A 23,112-nucleotide genomic window follows, 5' to 3' on the forward strand; every position below is an offset into this window, starting at 1 on the left:
AAGAAGTGCAGCAGCAAACAATGAATCTTTTAGATATCACTTTATTCTGTTACTAGCAGTTACCAGCGGCTTCGCTCGCGCCGATTTCGTAATTTGATGAAAGTAATCGTTCCTCAGCATTGTACTAAGACATTATCTAAAAGTCCCTAAAGTATAACACACCACAGAAAAATAGAGGAACGCTTTGTAAATCACGTTTGAGGTATTGCTTTTTGGGGCCTGACCATGCGACACAGAAATGTACATGTGAGAAACAAACAGTCTTGTCTCAAGTCAAAAAATACCCGCTTCTTTATTTTTAAAGGAGATTCCAAATACCACTTTCAATGTCTGTAACATTTTCATTTTTTGAGATATAAGTATCCTCATAAAAATAATTCAACTCACTTTTCAACTTCCTTTCACCCCTGTTAAGTGCCTTTTCCGAAAACAAAAACGTACCTGTTCCTGTACCTTTAAAGGACTTTCCAACTAGCAAGTTTCTTGTTTCTAAAATGTTAAGTTCTTGACATATACTGTAGATATACCGATAATAATTTTAAAATATCACCCGCTTTTTCAATTCATTTCAGCCCCTTAAATGGATTTTCCGAAAGCAAAAACATATGTGTTTCATTAATTTTTAAAGGAGATTTCAAATACCAGTTTTCACGTCTGTACGTCTGTAACACCTTCAGTTTTTTTGCTACTGGCTTTACGTCGCACCGATACAGATAGTTCTTATGGCGACGATGGGAGATGAAAGGGCTAGGACTGGGAAGGAAGTGGCCGTGGCCTTAATTAAGGTAGAGACCCAGCATTTGCCTGGTGTGGAAATCGGATACTACGCAAAACCATCTTCAGGGCTGCTGACAGTGGGGTTCTCCCGAATACTGGATACTGGCCGCATTTATGCGACTGCAGCTATCGAGCTCGGTGTCTTCAGTTTTTGAGATATAAGTATTCTCATAAAAATAAATCAAATTCTTCTTCACCTGTTTCCACCCGTCTCCCCCCGTAAGTGGACTTTCCGAAAACCAAAATTACATGTTTCTTTATTTTGAAAGGAAATTCAAAATACCAACTATCATGTCTGAGACAGCTTCAGTTGTTAAGATATAGGGAGCGTGCACGGCCGCTCTTAGCGCCTCTAGCGGAAGAAATCGGTAACGTTTAGGTGATCTTGTCTTGAGCGGTCAGTCCATGCTGTGTAACTGTGGGTGTGAAATTGTGGTGGTACTAGTAGTGTATCAAAATTCCTAAATCAAATAGAAACTGCTGTGCAGTGAACTGCCACAACACACAAAGAAACACGCATGGAAAAGGAATTACATTTCACACATTTCCTGGTCGTCCATGGTAATCGGACAGACGCAGGAAGTGGATTTCGGCTGTGGGAAGAATAAAGTAAGTACAGTACCTTATTTCATTTGTGTCGTAAATCACACATTTCATATCACACATTTCGAACATACCAGGTATGCCAAGTCAAGAACACGTTCATTTAAGTACACTTTGAAATAGTATATTTCACTTTAAGTATGCATTGCAGCAGATTCGTATGTTTACATTCATGTACTTCCATGTGCACGTGTCTTGACTACGCCGAATATTTATAATAATAATAATAATAATAATAATAATAATAATAATAATAATAATAATAATAATATAATAAAAATAAGAAATGTTTTCCTGTATTTTAGTGCAGATGGAACTCCATGGGAAACCACCAAATGCTCTGTCATTTGCAGTGAACATTGTGTTGTAGGAAAGCCAAGTAATATTGAAAATCATCGATCATATATACCATCTGTGTTTCATGAGAGCTGTAAGAAGAAACCGAAAAGATAATGTGATGTATCCCGGTTTGAAAGAGCGAGTAAACGAATGGTGTTTCATTTAAAACATTCACTTTTTACTTTCTTTCTTTCTTTCTTTGTTTCTAAAGTGTCTATAAGTAATAACGATGTTTGTTTACTCTTTTAATGAAAATGTAATTAGGTATAACCTTTGCTGCCTTGGCAGTCATATTTGGTGTACATCGCACTACTGCTGCGCGAATAATTTTTTACTGCTCTCGGAGTAGTCAAGAAGAAGCGCACTTCTAATTGTATTTTCTGGCCTAGCAAATTTGTTCTTATGCTAATACTGACGCTATTGTTGCACAACTCTTCACCCAAACGTTTAGCTACAGATTCAGACTCTGTTTTCAGCTCCGTTCTAATCATTTCAGTCCAAGGTGAATTATCTAGATCTGTTTTCCCTAGTTCCTGGCTGGTAATAACAGCACCCTTGACAGTTCTCGCCCTCTTCTTGGGAAATAGATCTTCAGCCTTCTTCCCTTTCGCATATTTTACGGACCCTAGAAGATATAAAATCTACACTGTATTAATCATATTGTGAGCACTTAAATTTATTACATAATTAACAGCGATAATATTACATACCAGCTGTTTTCAAATTTGGTTTCCCCTATTCTTGCGGCAAATATGTCTTACTAAATCCTGAATCAGAATTGCAGTACTGTATAATTGCACATGCGTGTTTACAGCGCTCTCCGGCACCAGCCACACAGTCACAGTTTGATTCAACAGTTCCGTTGATTGTCAAGCTGTAATAGAAATTCGAAGTATTACAGACTTTACTGAATCACATAAAATTAAAATGTAAAATATAATGCTGTATGTTTAACAATAATCTAACGTAATTACCTCAACTGTATCCTTGTACAGGCTTCTGCTAACACTCGTATGTCTTATGACGAAGCCAGTAAGTGCACAACTGGAAACAGTTCGTCTTTCTTCAACTTGTAACACATGGCCACTGTCAACTAGTTTCTACGCTTTATTCACTGTTGACTTGCGACTGTTTTGGAAGTGTATGTACTCAAACCCATATTGTATTACAACTTCCATAGCACTACTTTATATACTGACGACAAGATGCAACGATATTTTTTGCCGTAACTATGACGCGAGTCCACTTCAGGGGAACGCACTCTCACCGTATTAATTCTCGGAACTCCGCCAGAGCGCTCTGTTACTAGTACCGTGCACGCTCCCTGTAAGTATCCTCATGCAAGGAATTCAACTCCTTTTTTACTTATTTTCCAAATCCCTTAAGTCGATTTTCCAAAAAACTGTGTTTCTTTATTTATAAAGGCGATTCCAAATACCAATTTTCACGTCTGTAACATTTTTTGTTTTAGAGATTTAAGTATCCTCAAGAAAGAATACAGTTTATTTTTCACCCCACGCCCAGGCCCGTTACCTTCATTCCGCCTCCCCTCAAAATACGTGTTTCTTTATATTTAAAGGAGATTCCAAATACCAATTTTCAAGTCTGAAGCCTTCAGTTTTGAGATATAAGTTTCTCCATAAAAAGAATTAAACGTAATTCATTTCCACATTCCCCCCTTAAGTGAATATTCCGAAAACAAAAAATACGTGTTTCTTTATTCATAAAGGATCTTCCAAATACTACTTATCACGACTCTAACATTTTCAGTTTTGAGATATACATATTTTCCCCCAAAATGCGTGATTCTTCATTTTTAAAATTATATTCCACCTCCTGTTTTAAAGTCAGTAATATCTTTAGAGTTTTTAGATATAAGTACCCTCATACAAATAATTCAATTAATTCTTCAATTCTGTCACCCCTTTAAGTGAATTTTCCGAAAACAAAAGAATCCGTGTTTCTTTATTTTTAAAGGAGATTTCAAATACAAATTTTCACTTCTGCAACTTCTCCAGTTTTTGAGATGTAAGCATCCTCATACAAAGAATTCAACTCATTTTTCAAATCCTTCGCCCCCCTTAAGTGGATTTACCGAGAAAAAGAAATGTGTATTTCTTTATTTTTAAAGAAGACTCCAAATACCAATTTTCACGTCTGTAACATCTTTAGTTTTTGAGGTAACACTATCCTAATAAAAAATTCAACCACCTTTTCACTCCTTTCTACCCCCCACCCCATCTTATGTGGTTTCCTCCGAAAACAAAGAGTTCATGTTCTTTATACTTAAAAGATTAAAAATGCCTATTTTCACATCTTTAACATGTTAAGTTTTTGAGATGTTCTGTAGATATGCCCATTTTAAAAATTCACCCCCTTTTCCAGTTTCCCTTAGGTGGATGTTCCGAAAACAAATTATCTATGTTTCCTTACTTTTACAGGAGATTACAAGTACCAGTTTCCAACTCTGTAACATGTTAATTGTCTGAGATATATAAGTAGGCCTAGATTTATGTTTTTTAATTCTACCCTGTTTTTCACTCCCGTTCATCCCCTATTCACTGGATTTTTCAAAAACAAAAAAATACGTGTTTCTTTGTTTTCAAGGGAGATTCCGATTTCTATTTTCATGTCTGTAACATCTTCAGTTTTGAGATATTAGTCCCCTCATAAAAGGTGTTAAACCCATTTTCCCCCTTTTTCACCCACTTAATTGGATTTTGCGAAAACAAAAAACACGTGTTTCTTTATTTTTAAAGGAGATTCCAAACACCAATTTTTACGTCTGTAAACTTAATTTTTTGAGGTATAGATAACCTCATTGAAAACTTTCACCCTCCTTTTCACCCCCTCAGCAACGGAATACCCGAAAATCCTTCCTTAGTGGGCACCCACACTCTAATATAAATGTATCCCTCAAAATTTCATTTCGTTATGTCCAGTAGTTTTGGCTCGGCGATGATGAATCAGTCAGTCAGTCAGTCATTCAGTTAGGCAGTCAGTGCGTCAGTCAGTCAGTGCGTCAGTCAGTCAGTCAGTCAGTCAGTCAGTCAGTCAGGACATGTTATTTTATATATATAGATGAGGCTCTGCAAGTTTAAAAGGTGCGTGCACTCGGTATATATTATGTACCAGCTGGTGATAATACATAAGAAAGCACTGAGAATGATTGTTAGTATGGGAAAGTACGAACAATTGCGGGAAGGCATTAACTTCGAGAAATACAGTCCAGGTTCAGAATGAACGTAATGAGTGTCTCCGATGAATTCAAGACAAGGTGGTTCCACATTTATCTCTTCGAAGTTTTTATACTATTGCTATCTGTTCACTCTGTGCGATATGAAATCAATGTCATGATAGGGTGAGGAAGTATAATTGGGAGGTGGATAGCGAGCCATAGTAATTATTTTCCTTAGCTCACCAAGGAGACACTTTATTCAGAGTTCCTTCACATCCATTTCAGAAAATAATCTTGAACTGTAAACCAGGAAAGATCCGAAGATCGCGATTTTTGTATTAGAGTAGACAGTGGTGTTTACGTACGATGAAAGGTCCATTGCCCTTTATCAAACCGTGAACATTGGTAAGTAAGATATTTGTTGAAGAGCGTTTTGTGATCAGCTCTCAAACTTAATTTCATAAACTGACCTCGACAGAATTCTCGGTTTTGTTGTAAAGAGACATCAGATACAAGAGGTCAGAATTACTACTTAGGTCAGGAATTGGTGCTACCATGAAATACCTACACATGGCTATTATTATTATTATTATTATTATTATTATTATTATTATTATTATTATTATTATTATCATTATTATTGTACCAGGGGTACACCTTCCGCGGCTATTTAAACTCTGCAACTTCTTCACTATGGTCATCTCTTACAGTGATTAAGAACTTTTAAGACTTTCAAAAACTTTCTTCTCCGATGGTTAGATAGCCCTGACATCTGTTTTCTAACGTTCTCTGGTGCGTTAAGTCCAGATTAATTTATGAAGAAATTTAATTTGCTGTAGTTGGTAAATCATTTTACTGGTTATCTTTTTATCTGCCGAAGTTGTCAATACTTCATCTGGTTCCTCCTGTAATGTAATCTGCCTATCACATGCCCATAACTATGTTCTCTAACCAATCAGTACCCTGAGGAGTGTATGGAAATTTAGCATATCAGCGCTTTGGATTCTAATGTAGTCAAGAACTTCCACTGCAGACCTATTTAAGGAAAACACTTTCGGACCATCTTTTCTGATTTGCTCCGATGATTGAGAGTGCGACTTGATGGAGGTTAGGGGTGACAGGAGACAGGAGGAAGAGGGCGGCCGGCTGGAAGAAGATCCAGCGCTGACAGGTAATTTAAGAATTTACCTAAATATGTGATTGTGCCAGCATGTGTTCCGAGGGAAAGATTTCAGCAGTTTTCCTTAAAATCTAATATGTAATCATGTTCTTTTTGTTGAAATGTAGGACCTTCTGCGCAGTCTTCGGACTCAATTTATATTCCCTACTGGGAGAATATTTAATGTAAGGGAGCATGAGTGGTGACTCTCAGAACTTTCCCCTTCTACTTTTGAGCTGGGTGACTATAAACTTTTCAATCTCTAAATTTTGGAAATTTGTCTCGGCCTTTAAACGCTGCCCGCTTAGTCACCCTTTTTACTATGGGATTAGCCTCTGTGTTATTGCACTTTAAGCCCAATTAGTTTCTTGTCTTTTCCATAACATGCTTCTAAGGAGTGCTGGTGTTTCACACCCTTGACTTTTGTTAATGGCCTGTTTTTGTCGTACCCTTTTCTCTTTCTTCTTAAGGTCTAGTAGAATGGATAATATACCCTTGTATATTCTTTGTGGTTTTGCGGGTAACCGTGTCTACGTTTGTGTTCCCTAGAGGAACAGTACTTAACCTGGTTGTGGAATTTTTTGTTGATAAACCCACCATTGGGCAACCTGTGTACGAACACTATGAAGTGGGCTCACCCATTTGGTTAATTGTGTAATTGAGAACGTAACAAGCAACATATCGCGTTACTGATTTTTTTGAGCTGGGTGACTAAACGTTTTCAACCTGAAACTTTTGGAAATTTGTCTCGGCCTTTAAACGTTGCCCTCTTAGTCACCCTTTTTAGCAAGGGATTATCCACTGTGTTATTGCGCTCTAAGCCCACTTAGAGCTAATTTGGAGCTCAGACTCGATAGTGTGTACCTGTTCGGGGCAATTATGCTCTTTCATGGTATTATACAGGCGTGCACATTAATGGTGTCCCGACATAAACAGTCAACACTGCCCCACTCCAGTACTGAAAAGGAGGGTACGGAGTGAAGGGAGTACTGTTGAAGGCCACTCCAGTACCGAAAAGGAGGCGAAGGGAGTGAACGGGTAGCGCTGAAGGTACACTGTGTGTATTCCGTGGCGGCCTACGTTTCGTTATACTGTAACACTGTAAGATGGCTCCTATCTTATCACAAGTTAATTTAGGCCGTATTATTGGCATATTGGAGGCTCACATGGTCCCCCAAAGCAATAGCTGAAGCAATACCATGCAGTTTTAAGACAGTTTGGAGATGGGAAGAAATATGGCATGAACCCGGTGAAGAAGTATTGGTAGATCACAGGACACATAATAAGGCTCCTAGAAGAACTAATCCGAAAGAGGATGCTGTAATCGTTCAAACTATGAACAATTCTCCGTTTGCGACTCTCGGTAATGCGACTGCCGCATTGGAATTGCCAGTAAGCCGGACTACCATGAGTCGCTGACTCCACGCTGCAGGTATTCACAATCGCCGAGCTGCGAAAAAAGGGGCGACTTCTTCCCATCCACAGAGAACTTCGCATAGGCTTTGTGCTACAGTAAAGTGTCACTCCACGACAGGAATGGAAAATTACAATTTGTTTGGATGAAAGGTACTTTGCTCTGATCCAGGTAAACAGCTGAAGTGCTGGCGTCCAGTTGGGAAGCATTATGTTGAGCCCTTTATCCAGGTACCTGATCAGTCGGGTCGCGTCACTTGTGGCGTATTGTGGTTGGTAAGTGGTGCCGGTCCAGGAGAGTTGATAGAGGTCACTCAACATATGACTGCTTGTGAATATGTGGACATATTAGAACATGATGTTCTTCCTAGTGTTCGAGCTATTTACCCCGTAGAAGAACTTCCCGTTATCAGGTTTGTGCAAGCTAACTGCTCTGTTCATACTGCACATGTAACCGAAGCTTTCTTCAAACAACATCCTGACGTTCACGTCGTTGACTGGTCTCCCAAGTCGGCTGACTTAAACACAATAGAATATGTTTGAGCAAGAATGGTAAACACGTGTGTTCCATATCAGGGGAGGACAAGATCGGCTCTGTTAATGCACTGCCATCGAGTTTGGGCGAATCTAAGGAATGAACCAGACCTTTTCAAACATCTAATAGATTCCATTCCCAAGCAGCTAGAGCAAACGATAAACAGGAACGGGGCATGGTGTGATTACTAATGTTCCGGAAAGAAGGATGAACCCGTCATCTACGCTTGTTGTAAACTCAGTTTTTGACAGAACTCTTTAGTTATTTAATACCCATTTTACAAAATTTGATATTTTTATAAGATGTTTCTGTAAAAATTTGATAATTTTATATTATGTTGAACTGTTGCAATAACAGTATTTTTGTTGTATATTTTAAGACACGACTTTGCATTTTACGGACATGGAATTTTAATGTTATTAAATTATTTTCAGATGTATTTCCTTATTGCTCAAGAAGTAAAATGTATCTTTTATAAAAAATGCATACAAATTTATAATAATTCATGCATCAACATCTTATTAATTTTCTATTTATAGAATTTATCAAATACTTTTCGGTTAGAAACCTCCTTTACCTCTTGATACTGTGATTATCAGAGTAGGTTACCTAATACTGTACTTTAATACATCCGCCACTTTGCCCATTTCAATCACAACAAAGTCTTGTAGCGGCCTGTCTATATGCAGCAATGCGTGCTTTAAGCGAGAAGATGGGTCACTGTGCCTTCGGCAGTACCCCTTCCCTCCTGTTTTTTACGGGACTGGCCTTCAACACTACCCCTTCACTCTCTCCCCTCCTTTTCAGTACTGGAGTGGGGCAGTGTTCATTGTTTCTGTCAGGATAAATTATGCTCTTTCATATGTAGGTTAAAGGCTGGGAGTTTCTCCCAACTAATCTTGTACCTGATTAAGGACTTCTAAGTCCAATGTATTGTTGGAGCTGACAAGTTCGCTGTTAAATGTGAATATTTTCAAGTAGTTTTTCAACTACCTCTTGGTAAATCATTAGATTACTCTATTTGGGTTTTAAGAGGGGAAAGAAATAAAATTTCACATTTTTGTTAAAATATTTTTTTGCTCTGAGTGATCCCTGTCCAGCCATTCACCGCACACACCTCTGCGTTCTACAATGAACACCCGTATCAATTATTATTATTATTCAAGTCACAGAGCTCTCCCGGATGCTGTATATGTACGAAGTATTTTAGTCACCACTCAGAAATCGGATTTGAATTATACTACATGATACTGGATAGTGATCATATCAAACAGAACTCAAACTCACAGAAAGCACTTTAGGGCGGTAAACATGAAGTACCAAACCTCTAAATGAGATAACTGTTACAGGCAACCACCTGACTCTAAGGTTTCCAACACCAAACGACATTACGCGAAATAAGATTTGTTGGACATGACGCGTAGTTAGAAAAGGGGAGGGTTTTTTAATTTTAAAATGTTGAAAATTTGTGACCAGACTTTTCCTCGAGCCCTGTCTGTTATACGAATATCATAAGATGATTGTGTATACTGTAATAAAACGAAAAGGAAGATACTCACTTGTTTGGAGACCTGTTCTGCCCCGCTGGGAAGGAAGTGCTTTTGCATGAGGTTGGGCGCCAACAGTTGCCTGAAAATCAAAGAAAAATGTCATTCAATAACGAGATTTATTTAGAGATAATAATCAGTAATACACTAATAAAGTAAACAAGCATTTACCGGTTTACTGATTGTTGTAACTACGGATGAAATACGCGTTTTCTCAGAAAAGGTGTGACAAAATAAGAAATTTATTCCTCTGCCTTTCAAATGCATAACGACAAAACTCTCTCTCTCTCTCTCTCTCTCTGCCTGTCTTAAGGTCACATTTCGAACACACACAGCAAGTCCTAAATCATGCAACCTATCACATTCATATCACTTAACTTGAATTCCAAAAGTGATAGTTTCAGTTTTTAGTGACCAATACTTAAATCTTGTTTCGTCATTGGGATACGCTCCTTCTACAAAGGATCTACCAACTTGTAAGATATTTTAGTTTTAAACTTGCCATACTATGAAACAAGTGACTTGTTCGACACCTTATCCACATATTTCTGTATGCTTTACGGGTCAATGAAGATACGTGTTTTATTGGTTGAGTTTTCAGCACGAAGTGTAAATTAGAAATTCTTACGTGTTTCGTGTTAGTAGATGTAAATGCAGCTCTAATCATGGAACCTAACTGGTGTGAAAAACGGCAGTCTTAGTAATATACGGTACTGTACATCGTTGTTTTATTGAGACTACGGCGTAAAGAGTTAGCATCAGGCCTCAAGGAAAGGCCAGTGCCTTGTACAAATAGATCATCCACATCTGAGTCGATATGCCTGTGCGGTTGAAAGGAACTATGTTAGAAAACTAGGAACGAAAACCTAAATGGTTGAATTATGAGGACGGCTATTGTCGGCAGTACTCCCGACAATGGTTTTCTTAACGTAAACATCAGCAGATTGCTAGTACATTAGGCCTACATTGTCTGAAGTCCCCAAGACATGTCGATCGGAATTAGGCTTATACCCACCACTAAAAATAGCACACTGCAAGCGATTATCATAGTTTTTCTCGCATAATTAAGCACAGGGATATTTTACAAGTTATATTTGTTGTTTAAAGGGGCCTAACATACAGGACCCCAACAAACCAAAACAACATAATTATATCTGTTTACCAGAAAATGATGGAGCGAAACATCCCCTATTCACGTAAGACAAGGGAGGAACAAGATTTTTGTCCCGGCTGAAGAGATGTGGATCGGCTGTGAGGAGCAGCAGGCCAGATGCTCGATATTCGTTCCAGCACGGAAGGTCGGCATTCCAGGGTACTTGAAAAGGATTGACGCCTGTCTTACGATGTCTTCTTAAGATGCCGTCTCCCTACGAAGGTTGGCGATCCAATTGATTATGATAACTCGGAAACAGCGGCTCGAAGAATTTCGATGGAAGTTCGTTCATACCAACGGCGCAGTTCTTTAAGCCAGGAATTTTATATCGTTCACGTCTCATGATGTACCTGAGCTTTTTTTTTTGCTAGTTGCGTTACGTCGCACCGACGCAGATAGGTCTTATGGCGACGATGGGACAGGAAAGGGTTAGGAGTGGGAAGGAAGTTGCCGTGGCCTTAATTAAGGTACAGCCCCAGCATTTGTCTGGTGTAAAAATGGGAAACCACGGAAAACCATTTTCAGGACTGCCGACAGTGGAGTTCGAACCTACTATCTCCCGAATACTGGATACTGGCCGCACTTAAGCGACTGCAGCTATCGAGCTCGGTGTACTTGAGCTTTCGTTCCTTGACAGTCGTTAGAAGCTCTTCTTTCTTACTGAATATGCTGAGGACTTCCTGTTCTTTTCTACCCAGGATATTCAAAGCATTCTTCTATACAAGTACATTTCGAAAGCTTCAATCCACCTCTCAAGCAAAGGACTTAACGTCCAGCCTTGAAAATCATACAGAAGGGCGGGAAAAATAGAGCATCGCAACATGCGAACTCGAGAGCTGAAGGTTGAGATCTCTACTAACGCATAGGTCAGCCGTTCTTAAGGTGTGCTGGAATGTTACAGAAACTCTCTTCGAGTGGCATCCGGCATCGCTTAAGGCAGAAAATGGTTGAAGGAACGGGGTACTTATTACATCAGTGGTTCACATGAAGGCCATATTTAACTAGAGAATATGAGAGTCGGAGCAGAATTCTCTCTCTTACTGATAGTAAGATTGTTAACGTTCACGAAGTTTATGACAGATATTTTCGTTGTAAATACAGCCGTAATCGATCCAGGGATGAACTACTTTCTTTAGGTCTTCTTGTCGCTTATATATTTATGAAAGCTACGAGAAGCTACTGCCCCATTCCATATTTATATTCTATAAAGTACAAGTTGGTGAAGTCCAAGTTTAGCGAAGACTTTCCTTTTTCAACTGGAGCTGGGATCCAGCATTTCCATTCGCTATTTAAAGTTCAAACATGCTAGAATTACTTCAATACTTTTCAGTGCTCCTCAAAGCCATAACTTTTCTGAAAGAAGCTATAGAAATGTAAATACGTACATAATATTAATGCAGGTTCAGCAATAAGCAAATTCGCGTGCTATTGTTGCACGGTGGAATGCAGTGCTTGACTCAGAACTTTCACACACAATAATTATTATTTTTCTAGCATGCATACAAGGTGTTCAGAAACACACGGTGTACTTGAAATAAGGTACGCCCGTTTAACAGACTATTCTAAACAACCTATTCGAAAACAGTGTCAACTATCCTTGAATTTAAAATTATTATTTTACAATTTGCTTTACGTCGCACCGTCATAGATAGGTCTTATGGCGACTATGGGACAGGAAAGTACTAGGAGTGGGAAGGAAGCGACCGTGGCCTTAATTAAGGTACAGCCCCAGCATTTGCCTAGTGTGAAAATGGGAAACCACGGAAAACTATTTTCAGGGCAGCGGACAGTGGGGTTCGAACCCATAATCTCCCGAATGCAAGCTCACAGTTGCGCGTCCCTTACCGCATGGCCAACTCTCTCGGTAAATTAAAAATAAAATATTAAAAATTCAACATTGTTAGCTTATCGGTAACTCTTCACGCAGCAGTGGCATACTACTGCTACTACTAAAATGTTTTCTTTCCTCCCCTGAAGGGGGAGGCGGGCCTCTTAGACGGTGACGTCGTCTCTCAGGCCAGGAGATGTGTTACGGTGAAGTAGATGCTCGGATAATGTGAGGGAGTTGGCGGCCGTGGCCTATACTAAGAACTGTTCCGGCGTTTGCCTTATTGCCTGAAGATGGAAAAAAACGGAATACTATTCTCAGGACAGCCGACGGTGATGAGCAGCCCCACTCCACCTCTTGAATGCAGAGGCGTAGAGCCACCCTTCCTCTGCTCGGTTGGTCAGTCGGAGTGCCGAGCTGTCGGACCACGCACCAGCCGTGGCCATTTGTAGGCCGAAGCCTACTCTGCAACCGCCGACCGTGGCAAATTAGGTCTGCTGTAGCTAGTGGGTATTGGGTCGAGGGAAGGTTGGTGAGGGGAATTGTTGCGTAATTCAAGCATGACTTCGCCTGTTGGCAGGGTGAAAAGAACAACGGTTTTCATCTTGTAAAATTCCTATGCAAACAAATTACTGCTGCTGCTGTTGTTGTTGTTGCAACCTCACATAACAGACTGGGATATTTGTAGCGGTGGCACCCTGAAGCCTATCTAGTATGTGTGTAAGTCACTGATTGATTGATTGATTGATTGATTGATTGATTGATTGATTGATTGATTGATTGATTGATTAAAATGAAACATAATTTCGATAATCAACCCCGGTGTGGAACAATGTTTGGAAACGCCATGTTCATGAGTTGTTTGTTAAGCACTGTCCGGTTTGCATGACATATCGTCCAACAGAAACTTGCACGCAAGGTTCAATGGGGAAGCACTAGGAACAAAAAATGTTTTCACTATGCAGAGTGTTTATAGAGATGAAATAAAAGAATTTGAAGCTCCTCTTTGTGCTGAGCGTTATGGGATAAAATAAAATAAAGTTCCTCAATGTGCTGAGGATTTAGGGAAGGAAAACAATAAAATAAAGCTCCTCAGTATGCTGACGATTTCGGGAAGAAATACAATAAAATAAAGCTTTTCACTGCTCTCAGGATTTAGGGAAGAAAAACAATAAAATAAAGCGCCTCACTGCGATGAGGATTTATGGAAGAAATGCAATAAAATAAAGCTTCTCACTGCTCTCAGGATTTAGGGAAGAAAAACAATAAAATAAAGCGCCTCACTGCGATGAGGATTTAGGGAAGAAAAACAATAAAATAAAGCTCCTCACTGCTCTCAGGATTTAGGGAAGAAAAACAATAAAATAAAGCTCCTCACTGCTCTCAGGATTTAGGGAAGAAAAACAATAAAATAAAGCTCCTCACTGCGATGAGGATTTAGGGAAGAAAAACAATAAAATAAAGCTCCTCACTGCTCTCAGGATTTAGGGAAGAAAAACAATAAAATAAAGCTCCTCACTGCTCTCAGGATTTAGGGAAGAAAAACAATAAAATAAAGCTCCTCACTGCTCTCAGGATTTAGGGAAGAAAAACAATAAAATAAAGCGCCTCACTGCGATGAGGATTTAGGGAAGAAAAACAATAAAATAAAGCTTTTCACTGCTCTCAGGATTTAGGGAAGAAAAACAATAAAATAAAGCTCCTCACTGCTCTCAGGATTTAGGGAAGAAAAACAATAAAATAAAGCTCCTCAGTATGCTGACGATTTCGGGAAGAAATACAATAAAATAAAGCTTTTCACTGCTCTCAGGATTTAGGGAAGAAAAACAATAAAATAAAGCTCACTGCTCTCAGGATTTAGGGAAGAAAAACAATAAAATAAAGCGCCTCACTGCGATGAGGATTTAGGGAAGAAAAACAATAAAATAAAGCTTTTCACTGCTCTCAGGATTTAGGGAAGAAAAACAATAAAATAGAGCTTTTCACTGCTCTCAGGATTTAGGGAAGGAAAACAATGAAATAAAGCGCCTCACTGCGATGAGGATTTATGGAAGAAATGCAATAAAATAAAGCTTCTCACTGCTCTCAGGATTTAGGGGGAAAAACAAAAAAATAAAGCTCCTCACTGCTCTCAGGATTTACGAAAAAAATACAAAAAATAAAGCTTTTCACTGCTCTCAGGATTTAGGGAAGAAAAACCATAAAATAAAGCGCCTCACTGCGATGAAGATTTAGGGAAGAAAAACAATAAAATAAAGCTCCTCACTGCTCTCAGGATTTAGGGGGAAAAACAAAAAAATAAAGCTCCTCACTGCTCTCAGGATTTACGAAAAAAATACAAAAAAATAAAGCTCCTCACTGCTCTCAAGATTTACGGAAAAAATACAATAAAATAAAGCTCCTCACTGCTCTCAGGATTTAGGGGGAAAAACAAAAAAAAATCGTTTCACTGCGCTGAGGATTTAGGGAAGAAAAACAATAAAATAAAGCGCCTCGCTGCGCTGAGGATTTAGGGAAGAAATACAATAAAATAAAGCTCCTCAGTATGCTGCGGTAAAAAAACGACGAAATAATGCTGTAGGATGCGGACCAACGACGGGCTCTTAAGCAAGTTCTTGAATTACGAGAGGTGTAGAAAGTGACCATCCCACCAGCCCGAACGCATGCCTTGGCAAGACGAAGCCAACTTGCTCACACACATTTACAAGTCCCTGCGTCATTTCTTATTGCTGCTGCAGAACCAAATACACGCCTTTGGCGGTCAACACGGTCCTGTATTTCTGTAAACTAATTCCTTCCTATGGCGCAAGAGGTAAAAACCCAGGGATTTAAATCGGAGCTTCGGCTGGCCATTGCAAGAACAGTTTCGACCAGTACAGTGGTTTGGACGCGTGTTGTCTAAAAACTCGCACATAGTCGAGAAGTGTGAGGGGGGGGGGCACCATCATGTAAGAACCACATATCTCTACGTATGTTGAAAGAAATATTATCCACAGCTTCTATTTACATAATATCCGTAAGAAATTGCTATAGCTTTCTCCTTTCGAACGATCTCGGCTCAGGCCGCTGGTATTCTGCTCAAATACATCAGCCTCATGTCGGTAGATTTACTGGCACGTAAGTGAACTACTGTGGAACGAAATTACGGCACCTCGGCGTCTCCGTAAACAGTAAAAGTAGTGAGTGGGATGTAAAACGAATAATATTATTTAACGCCCTTCTGAACTGGAGGCGTGTGTTAACGAACTGCGCTACACACTTGGCTTTTTTAAATTACTTGGGAGGATCGTTTCTCGTAAGCAGACAATTTATAAAGTAAAATATTGACCATTCCAATTTTATTTCATGTTTGCACAAAGAAAATTAGGTTTCTCTATAGTATGACAGCCTGTGGAGTGTAGATAATACATACATACATACATACATACATACATACATACATACATACATACATACTGAATCCACAACCTTTGAGCTAGGAAGAAGCAGAGTCTTGAAACCGAGAAGTGAACCGGAGTCCGTAACCGAGGAGTTCGGAAAGTATGAATCAGGCGGACAAACAGCATGAGGAGCTCGACTCATATTTTCTCTTGGTCAGCCTAGACACGTGGAATGGCAAGGGAGTATTTTGTTACCCACGAATGAAGAAATGACGTCATTCCCACGTGTAGACAGGGTGTATGAATACAGGATGCTTGGTGCGAGTTTATGCCAGTCGTATTTAATCTACAGAGGAATTGGCACAAATCTGACGGAGGAAAAGTTTCAAGGTCTACAATTGCAATTAATTCATTGTTAATGAGGAAGTTTGAAGTCTCTAGTTGTTCACATATGGGGTATCTTGAAAAGACGCGTCTGATTGTTAAAACTCTATGACATCGTCGGAAACATAGTGCCTGAGTGAACTTTCAGTCTGGAAGGCAAAGACATAAATTAAATCTCTTAAGCCTTGGACGAATAGGACAAATAACGGTGTATTTTTCCACTGCCGCTCTATACCAATTTCCGTCAAGTAAAATTTTTGTCTCTTTTAACATATATTTCGAAGGTAAAACAGTCGGTTAAAATTACTTGGGAGGATCGTTTCTCGTAAGCAGACAATTTATAAAGATGCAATAAAACTGCTCCTGCCATTTTAATTTTAATAATTTTCGCTTGGTGACTCAGAGAGAAAGCGTGAAAGCGTCACTTTGCATACGCTCCAAATCAACGTTTAGAAACAAAGTCCGAAAACGGGACTTAGGTTTTAGCCGTGTAGGCTAGCCTGGAACATAGCCTCCAGCTGTAGATGTGAAAGTATTTCTGTAACACTAGTGGATTTTGTCATCGATAATTGATAGTCAGTCAGACTGCATTTGGCAGTAGCCAAAGAATTAGTAAAATACTTCGAATCGCAAATCAGATCGTCAGTCATAACAGTTAAAAGTATTGTCGATATTACACATGTGAAAATATCATAGACAGTAAAATAAGCGGCCGTACTTACGCCGAAGTTCCGAACTGAATTAAAATAGGTGTTCTTGTACGTACAATTAAAGCGTGTGCGAGAAAACTTTTGTACAAAGGAGTGCGGATTTGTAAAAGCCAATTTGCTTGTGAGAGTATATTTATAGTGTGTAAAAATGTAAAACCCATTGTATCAACAGGAAAATCCCAAATAAGGGAATAAAATAACAAATCTAGGACTGTATTTATGATGGCCGGCTAAGGCATGGAGAAAGCTGGTGACAACCTTCGCGATGGATTCAGATGTTCACATAAGGTAATGTGACTTACCTCTTTCATAAAGTGTTTACTTCATTATTCCAGGGAGATGGGTTTTCTTTCGTTCGAGTATTCATTTTAAGGTGACAAGATAGATCGCAAAGTTTGTTGTTGTTGTTGTTGTTGTTGTTGTTGTTGTTGTTGTTGTTGTTGTTGTTGAAGTGATCCACGTGAGAGGTGTCCAAGGAGAAGCCGTACTCACGTTGTTGGATATTCCAAAGGGCGTAGAAAACACTGTAAATCATTTATAGGGTCAATTTAACGCGCGTGTACTGTGGTATATATGCAAAACGCTCAACTACCACCAATCTTGCTGTGTACTCCCACTTCATATCTAGCGCTCTGGACAATTGCAAGCAGGTTGATGCCGTGTACACGGACTTTTCTAAGGCTTTCGACTCAGTGCAGCATAATGCTCTTCTGACTAAGTTGTCAGCATATGGGATTCATGGAAGCTTGCTTGAATGGTTTAAATGTTATCTTAACGAAAGAAGGTATTCAGTAAAATACGAGGGTATCATTTCTCGCCCTTATCAGCCTATGTCTGGCGTCCCACAAGGTTCACTACTGGGACCTTTATGTTTCCTTCTATTTATTAATGATCTGCCATCACAAATCCATTCGAGCAACTACCTGCTCTATGCTGATGACCTTAAAATCTACAGGGTAATTGAAAAGATGAGTGATTGCGAATTGTTACAGTCTGATATAAATAATATTAGTGATTGGTGCAAAAACTGGCATTTAACCCTAAATATTTCAAAGTGCAGTGCGATATCCTTCACGAGAAAAATGCAAGTTAATGTATTCAATTATAATGTAGGGAATCAAGAAGTGAAGCGTGTTAATAAAATTAACGATCTTGGTATTATTTTTAGTAATCAAAATGGACTGTCTTTCAATGAGCATGTGTTAAATATCGTTAACAAGGCATTTAAAACGTTAGGCTTCCTCAAAAGAAATTGCAAGAGTTTTAAATCTGCTGTCCCATTGAAAACCCTGTATTTTTCGCTTATACGATCTAGTCTAGAGTACTGCTCTGAAGTGTGGATCCCCTCACAGCAATACTTAGTTAATGCCTTAGAGCGAGTACAGATCAGATTCTCAAAATGGATTAGTAAAAAGTGTTTGGGTATCAAGCTGTCATCGACAGAGTATGATTTGTTTTGTACAAATATGTGTATTGAGTCGCTTAGGACTAGGCGCAGGTATGTCAACGCACGTCTCATACACAAATGTATCGGTAATTTCCTTGACTGTCCCACTTTACTCCAGTTGCTACCAATTCATGTTCCTTCCCGCAATACCCGACAGTCTGTCACCTTTCACTTACCCAGGTGCAGAACGGAATCACACAGGAACTCTTGGTTTATGCAGGCCCTAAGATCCCTGAACGAAATTAGCGGGATAGTGGATATATTTCACTCGTCAGCTAGTGAAATTCGCAGACATCTTATGGACACTTCATAGACAGAGTGTTCCTTGTATCTTGTTCTGCCCATTTAGTAACTGAAAGTTATACTTCCTTCCTTCGGTCATTTCAAAACATGTCTTTTATCCTTCGTAATGTGTTTTGTAAATAAGTATATATTATATATTGCTTATTTATAATTAGTGGTAGTAGTAAGTTCTGTTAATATTGTTATTATTTGAATGTATTATATCATCTGTAATTGGAGAATCAATAACTCTGTTGATGATAAATAAACAAATCAAATCAAATCAAATGTAGATGAGTTATATTAGGATAGGGATCACCCAAACTTCAGATTTGTTTAGGATGTAATGTAACTAACTTAGAGTTAGGAGCAGATGGTTGACATAATGAAGTAAATCCTTAATTCCTGGTAGTTTGTGATAAATATACTTTTATCTCCAATACAGCAATACCATAACGTTCCTTCGAACAATAAATAATCAAATCAATTATTCTCCGGAACTTTATTGTAAATGAATGACCACAGAAGTCAATTAAAGTTATAAATTGAAACTGTGTGTTAGAGAAACCATTTCTTCGGTGTTAAATTTGTTCTTCCATAATGAGATGATGAATACATTACGTAATTAATTTATTAATATTATCAAACCCGTATTTTGAAATAGTGTAACGTCAAGTGATCGGCTCAAATTAATTCTGGAAGTCTTAGTTTTAATTGCGGTGGAAGTTAACTTGTCAACATAACATTTAAGGGGCATGTCCGAATATAAAAGACTTTACCGCCACATGCGATGTGAGCATTTTGTTGTTTTGATTTTTGAGTTATCGGGCACCAAATGTGCTGGGGATTTAATAAATGGAAACCTTAGCCATCAACCACCTTACTTAACTGAGTTTTGGCCATCAGCCGCCTTTTTTCAGATTTCTTTCAGGCCATCAGCCTCAGTGACATTACATTAGGGCCCTCAGCCATATTGACTTATTTCCTTTGATCATCAATCACACTGACTTGTGCAATTAAATTTAATAAGGATAGCTATCGATCCATGACCTCATAAGGGGTTATGCCAACTCAATTAAGGATCCATGGCGTACAAATCCTGCGTGATCTACATCGATTGGATGACCTTAATCATATTTAGAATCCAGAACTCGTGTCACGTGTACTGAATTATCACGAGTCATTACGGCATCACAAGTGGACATACATGGAAATCGATGATACGGATTTCCAGAACTTTCTTTGTAGCGAAGGTAATTTAGAGAGTGGTTTCTCAGATGGAATGGCCTTCAGGAAGGTAAGTCACGATTGCTGCCACAGTTTCAAATCCATTTCAGAGAACATTTATGCAAAAGTAATAATTTGTCAAAGACGTCAAGTTTGTCCATCATTAAATTTTATAGGAATTTCGTTATGTGTCTGAGTCAATAAACATTACGACCCTGCTGATGCTATTAGGTAAGGAAGATAGGTACCGGTATCCTTCCAGGGCGGTGAAGGGTTCAATACATACATACATACATCCTGACTGACTGACTGATTCATCATCGCCGAGCCAAAACTACTGTCCGCACACTTTATCTTGGTGCATTTACATGCTAGTGCTGAATCGGTCGACCTCGGCGATCTTCGAGATTCATACTGGCAACCTTTGCAACACAAACTATGAATCGCTTAAGCATCATTGTGCGACATCTGGCGTAAACTTTACGTACTAGTACTGTTGTTGTTTACACATCAAAGTCAAAGTATAGAATTCATGCTAGGAACAAGATTCGCATCGAGAGATATGTTTTATAATGTTATATAATGTGTATGTGACATAGTTGTTGGCTTAAGATGATAACGGTTTAGAAATATCATATCGATAGATCATATTCTCGATTCAATTCAGATTTCATTTTCATTCAGTTGGCAGCACCAGGCAGCACTATCGATACCGGGACAGCTCGCTCCTTACTCCTCACCCCGTACACAAATGCATCAAGATAAAGTGTGCGGACAGTACTTGACATAAAGAAATGAAATTTTGGGGATATATTCATATTATGATGTAGGTGCTAGCTAAGAGAGGATTTTTGGATATTCCTTCGCTAAGGGGGTGAAAAGGGGGGTGAAATTTTAAAATGTGTGTATCTATATCTCAAAACTTTAAAAGTTTACAGATGTAAAAATTGGTATGTAGAATCTTCTTTAAAAATAAGGAAACACGTATTTTTTTGTTTTCAGAAAATACCAATAGGAGGGGTGAAAAAGGGTGAAAAATGGGGGGAAATGGGTTGAATGCCTTTAATCAGGACACCAGTACTTATATCTCAGAAACTGAAGATATTACAGACCTGAAAATTGGTGCTTTTGATCTCTTTTAAAAATAAAGAAACACGTATTTTTTGTTTTTGGAAAATCCAATTAATACGAGGGTGAAAAGGGGGTGAAATTTTAAAATGTGTGTATCTATATCTCAAAACTTTAAAAGTTTGCAGATGTAAAAATTGGTATTTAGAATCTTCATTAAAAATAAAGAAAAACGTATTTCTTTGTTTTCGGAAAATCGCAATAGGAGGAGTGAAAAGGGGTTAAAAATGGGTTGAATGCCTTTAATGAGGCTACTTATATCTCAGAAACTGAAGATATTATAGACCTGAAAATTGATGTTTGGGATCTCTTTTAAAAATAAAGAAACACGTATTTTTTGTTTTTCTGGAAAACCCAATTAAGGGGGGTGAAAAGGGGGTAATATTTTAAAATGACTGTATCTATATCTCAAAACTTTTAAAGGTTATAGATGTAAAAATTGGTATTTAGAATCACCATTAAAAATAAAGAAACACGTATATTTTGAATCGGAAAATCATAATAGGAAGGGTGGTAAAGGTTGAAAAAGGGGTCGAATGCATTTCATGAGTCTACTTATATTTCAGAACCTGAAGATATTACAGACCTGAAAATTGGTGTTTGGGATCTCCTTTAAAAATAAAGAAACACGTATTTTTCTTTTTGTGGAAAATCCCATTAATGGGGGGGGGGGTGAAAAGGGGGTGATTTTTTAAAATGAGTGTATCTATATCTCAAAACTTTTAAAGTTTATAGATGTAAAAATTGGTATTTTGAATCTCCTTTAAAAATAAAGAAACACGAATTCTTTTGTTTTCGGAAAATCCCAATAGGAAGGGTGTAAAAGGGTGAATAATGGGTTGAATGCCTTTCATGAGGCTACTTATATTTCAGAACCTGAAGATATTACAGACCTGAAAATTGGTATTTTGGATCTACTTTAAAAGTAAAGAAACACTTATTTTTTCGTTTTTGGAAAATTAAAAATATTGGGGGGTGAAAAGGGGGGGTGAATTTTTTAAAATGAGTGTGTCTACATCTTAAAACTTTAAAATTTACAGATGTAAAAATTGGTAGTTAGAATCTCATCTAAAAATAAAGGAACACGTATTTTTTGGTTTTCTGTAAATCCTAATAGGAGAGGTGTAAAAGGGTGAAAAATGGGTTGAATGCCTTAATTGAGGATACACATATATCAGGAACGAAAGATAATACAGAACTGATAATTTGCATATGGGATCTCCTTTAAAAATAAAGAAACACGTATTTTTTAGTTTTTGGAAAAGCCAATTAATGGCGGTTAAACAGGAGTGACAAATTGGGGTGAATTGTTTGAAAGGCTATATCTACAGAATATCTTGGAAACGTAAAATGTTACAGACGTAAAGAGTGGGTGTAAATCTCCTGTAAATGTAAAGAAATATAGGTGATTTGTTTTTGGAAACTCCACTTAAGGGGAACTCAAAAGGGGTGAAATTTTAAAATGAGAATGTTTACAGTATATCTAAAAAAACTTAATATGTTACAGAAGTGAAAAATGGTATTCTTTATCTCTATTCAACATAAAGAAACGTGTACTTTTAGTTTTCGGAAATACCACTTGGGTGGAGGGGAGGGGTAAAAGTGACTGAAAATGGTGTTGAATTCTTTTAATTAGGCTACTGATATCTCAAAAATGAATATGTTACAGATTTGAAATTTGATATTTGGAATCTGCTTTAAAAGTAAAGAAACACGCATTCTCTGAAAATCCAATGGGCGGGGGGGAAGAATTGAAAAATTAATTGATTTAATTGTATGAGAATACATACATCTAATAAAAACTAAAGTTGTTACAGACGTGAAAATTTGTATTTGGATCTCCTTTAAAAACAAAGGAAAACGCGGTTTTTTTTGGGGGGGGGGGCGGAAATCATCTTGGGGAGCGGGAATGAAAAGGAGTTGAATTCCTTTCATGAGGACACATAAATCAAAAACTGAAGAAGTTAGAGTCGTGATAATTGGTATTTAGAAGGTCCTTTACTATTAAAGAACAAGTATTTT

At 38.1% G+C, this 23,112-nt stretch overlaps 1 protein-coding gene across 1 annotated transcript in view; it reads right to left on the reverse strand.

Moving 5' to 3' along the window:
* mmd (mind-meld) overlaps positions 1-23,112 on the reverse strand; it is a 1,597,006-nt gene that overhangs the window by 543,944 nt on the left and 1,029,950 nt on the right. Inside the window, exons 8-10 of the mRNA XM_068225859.1 lie at positions 9,585-9,633; positions 7,526-7,545; positions 1,571-1,574 (exon numbers count right to left, since the gene is read on the reverse strand). Coding sequence (XP_068081960.1) covers positions 1,571-1,574; positions 7,526-7,545; positions 9,585-9,633 — 73 coding nt within the window. The remainder of the gene's footprint in view (positions 1-1,570; positions 1,575-7,525; positions 7,546-9,584; positions 9,634-23,112) is intronic.

This window comes from Anabrus simplex, chromosome 2 (assembly GCF_040414725.1).
Source record: "Anabrus simplex isolate iqAnaSimp1 chromosome 2, ASM4041472v1, whole genome shotgun sequence".
Taxonomy (NCBI): Eukaryota; Metazoa; Arthropoda; class Insecta; order Orthoptera; family Tettigoniidae; genus Anabrus; species Anabrus simplex.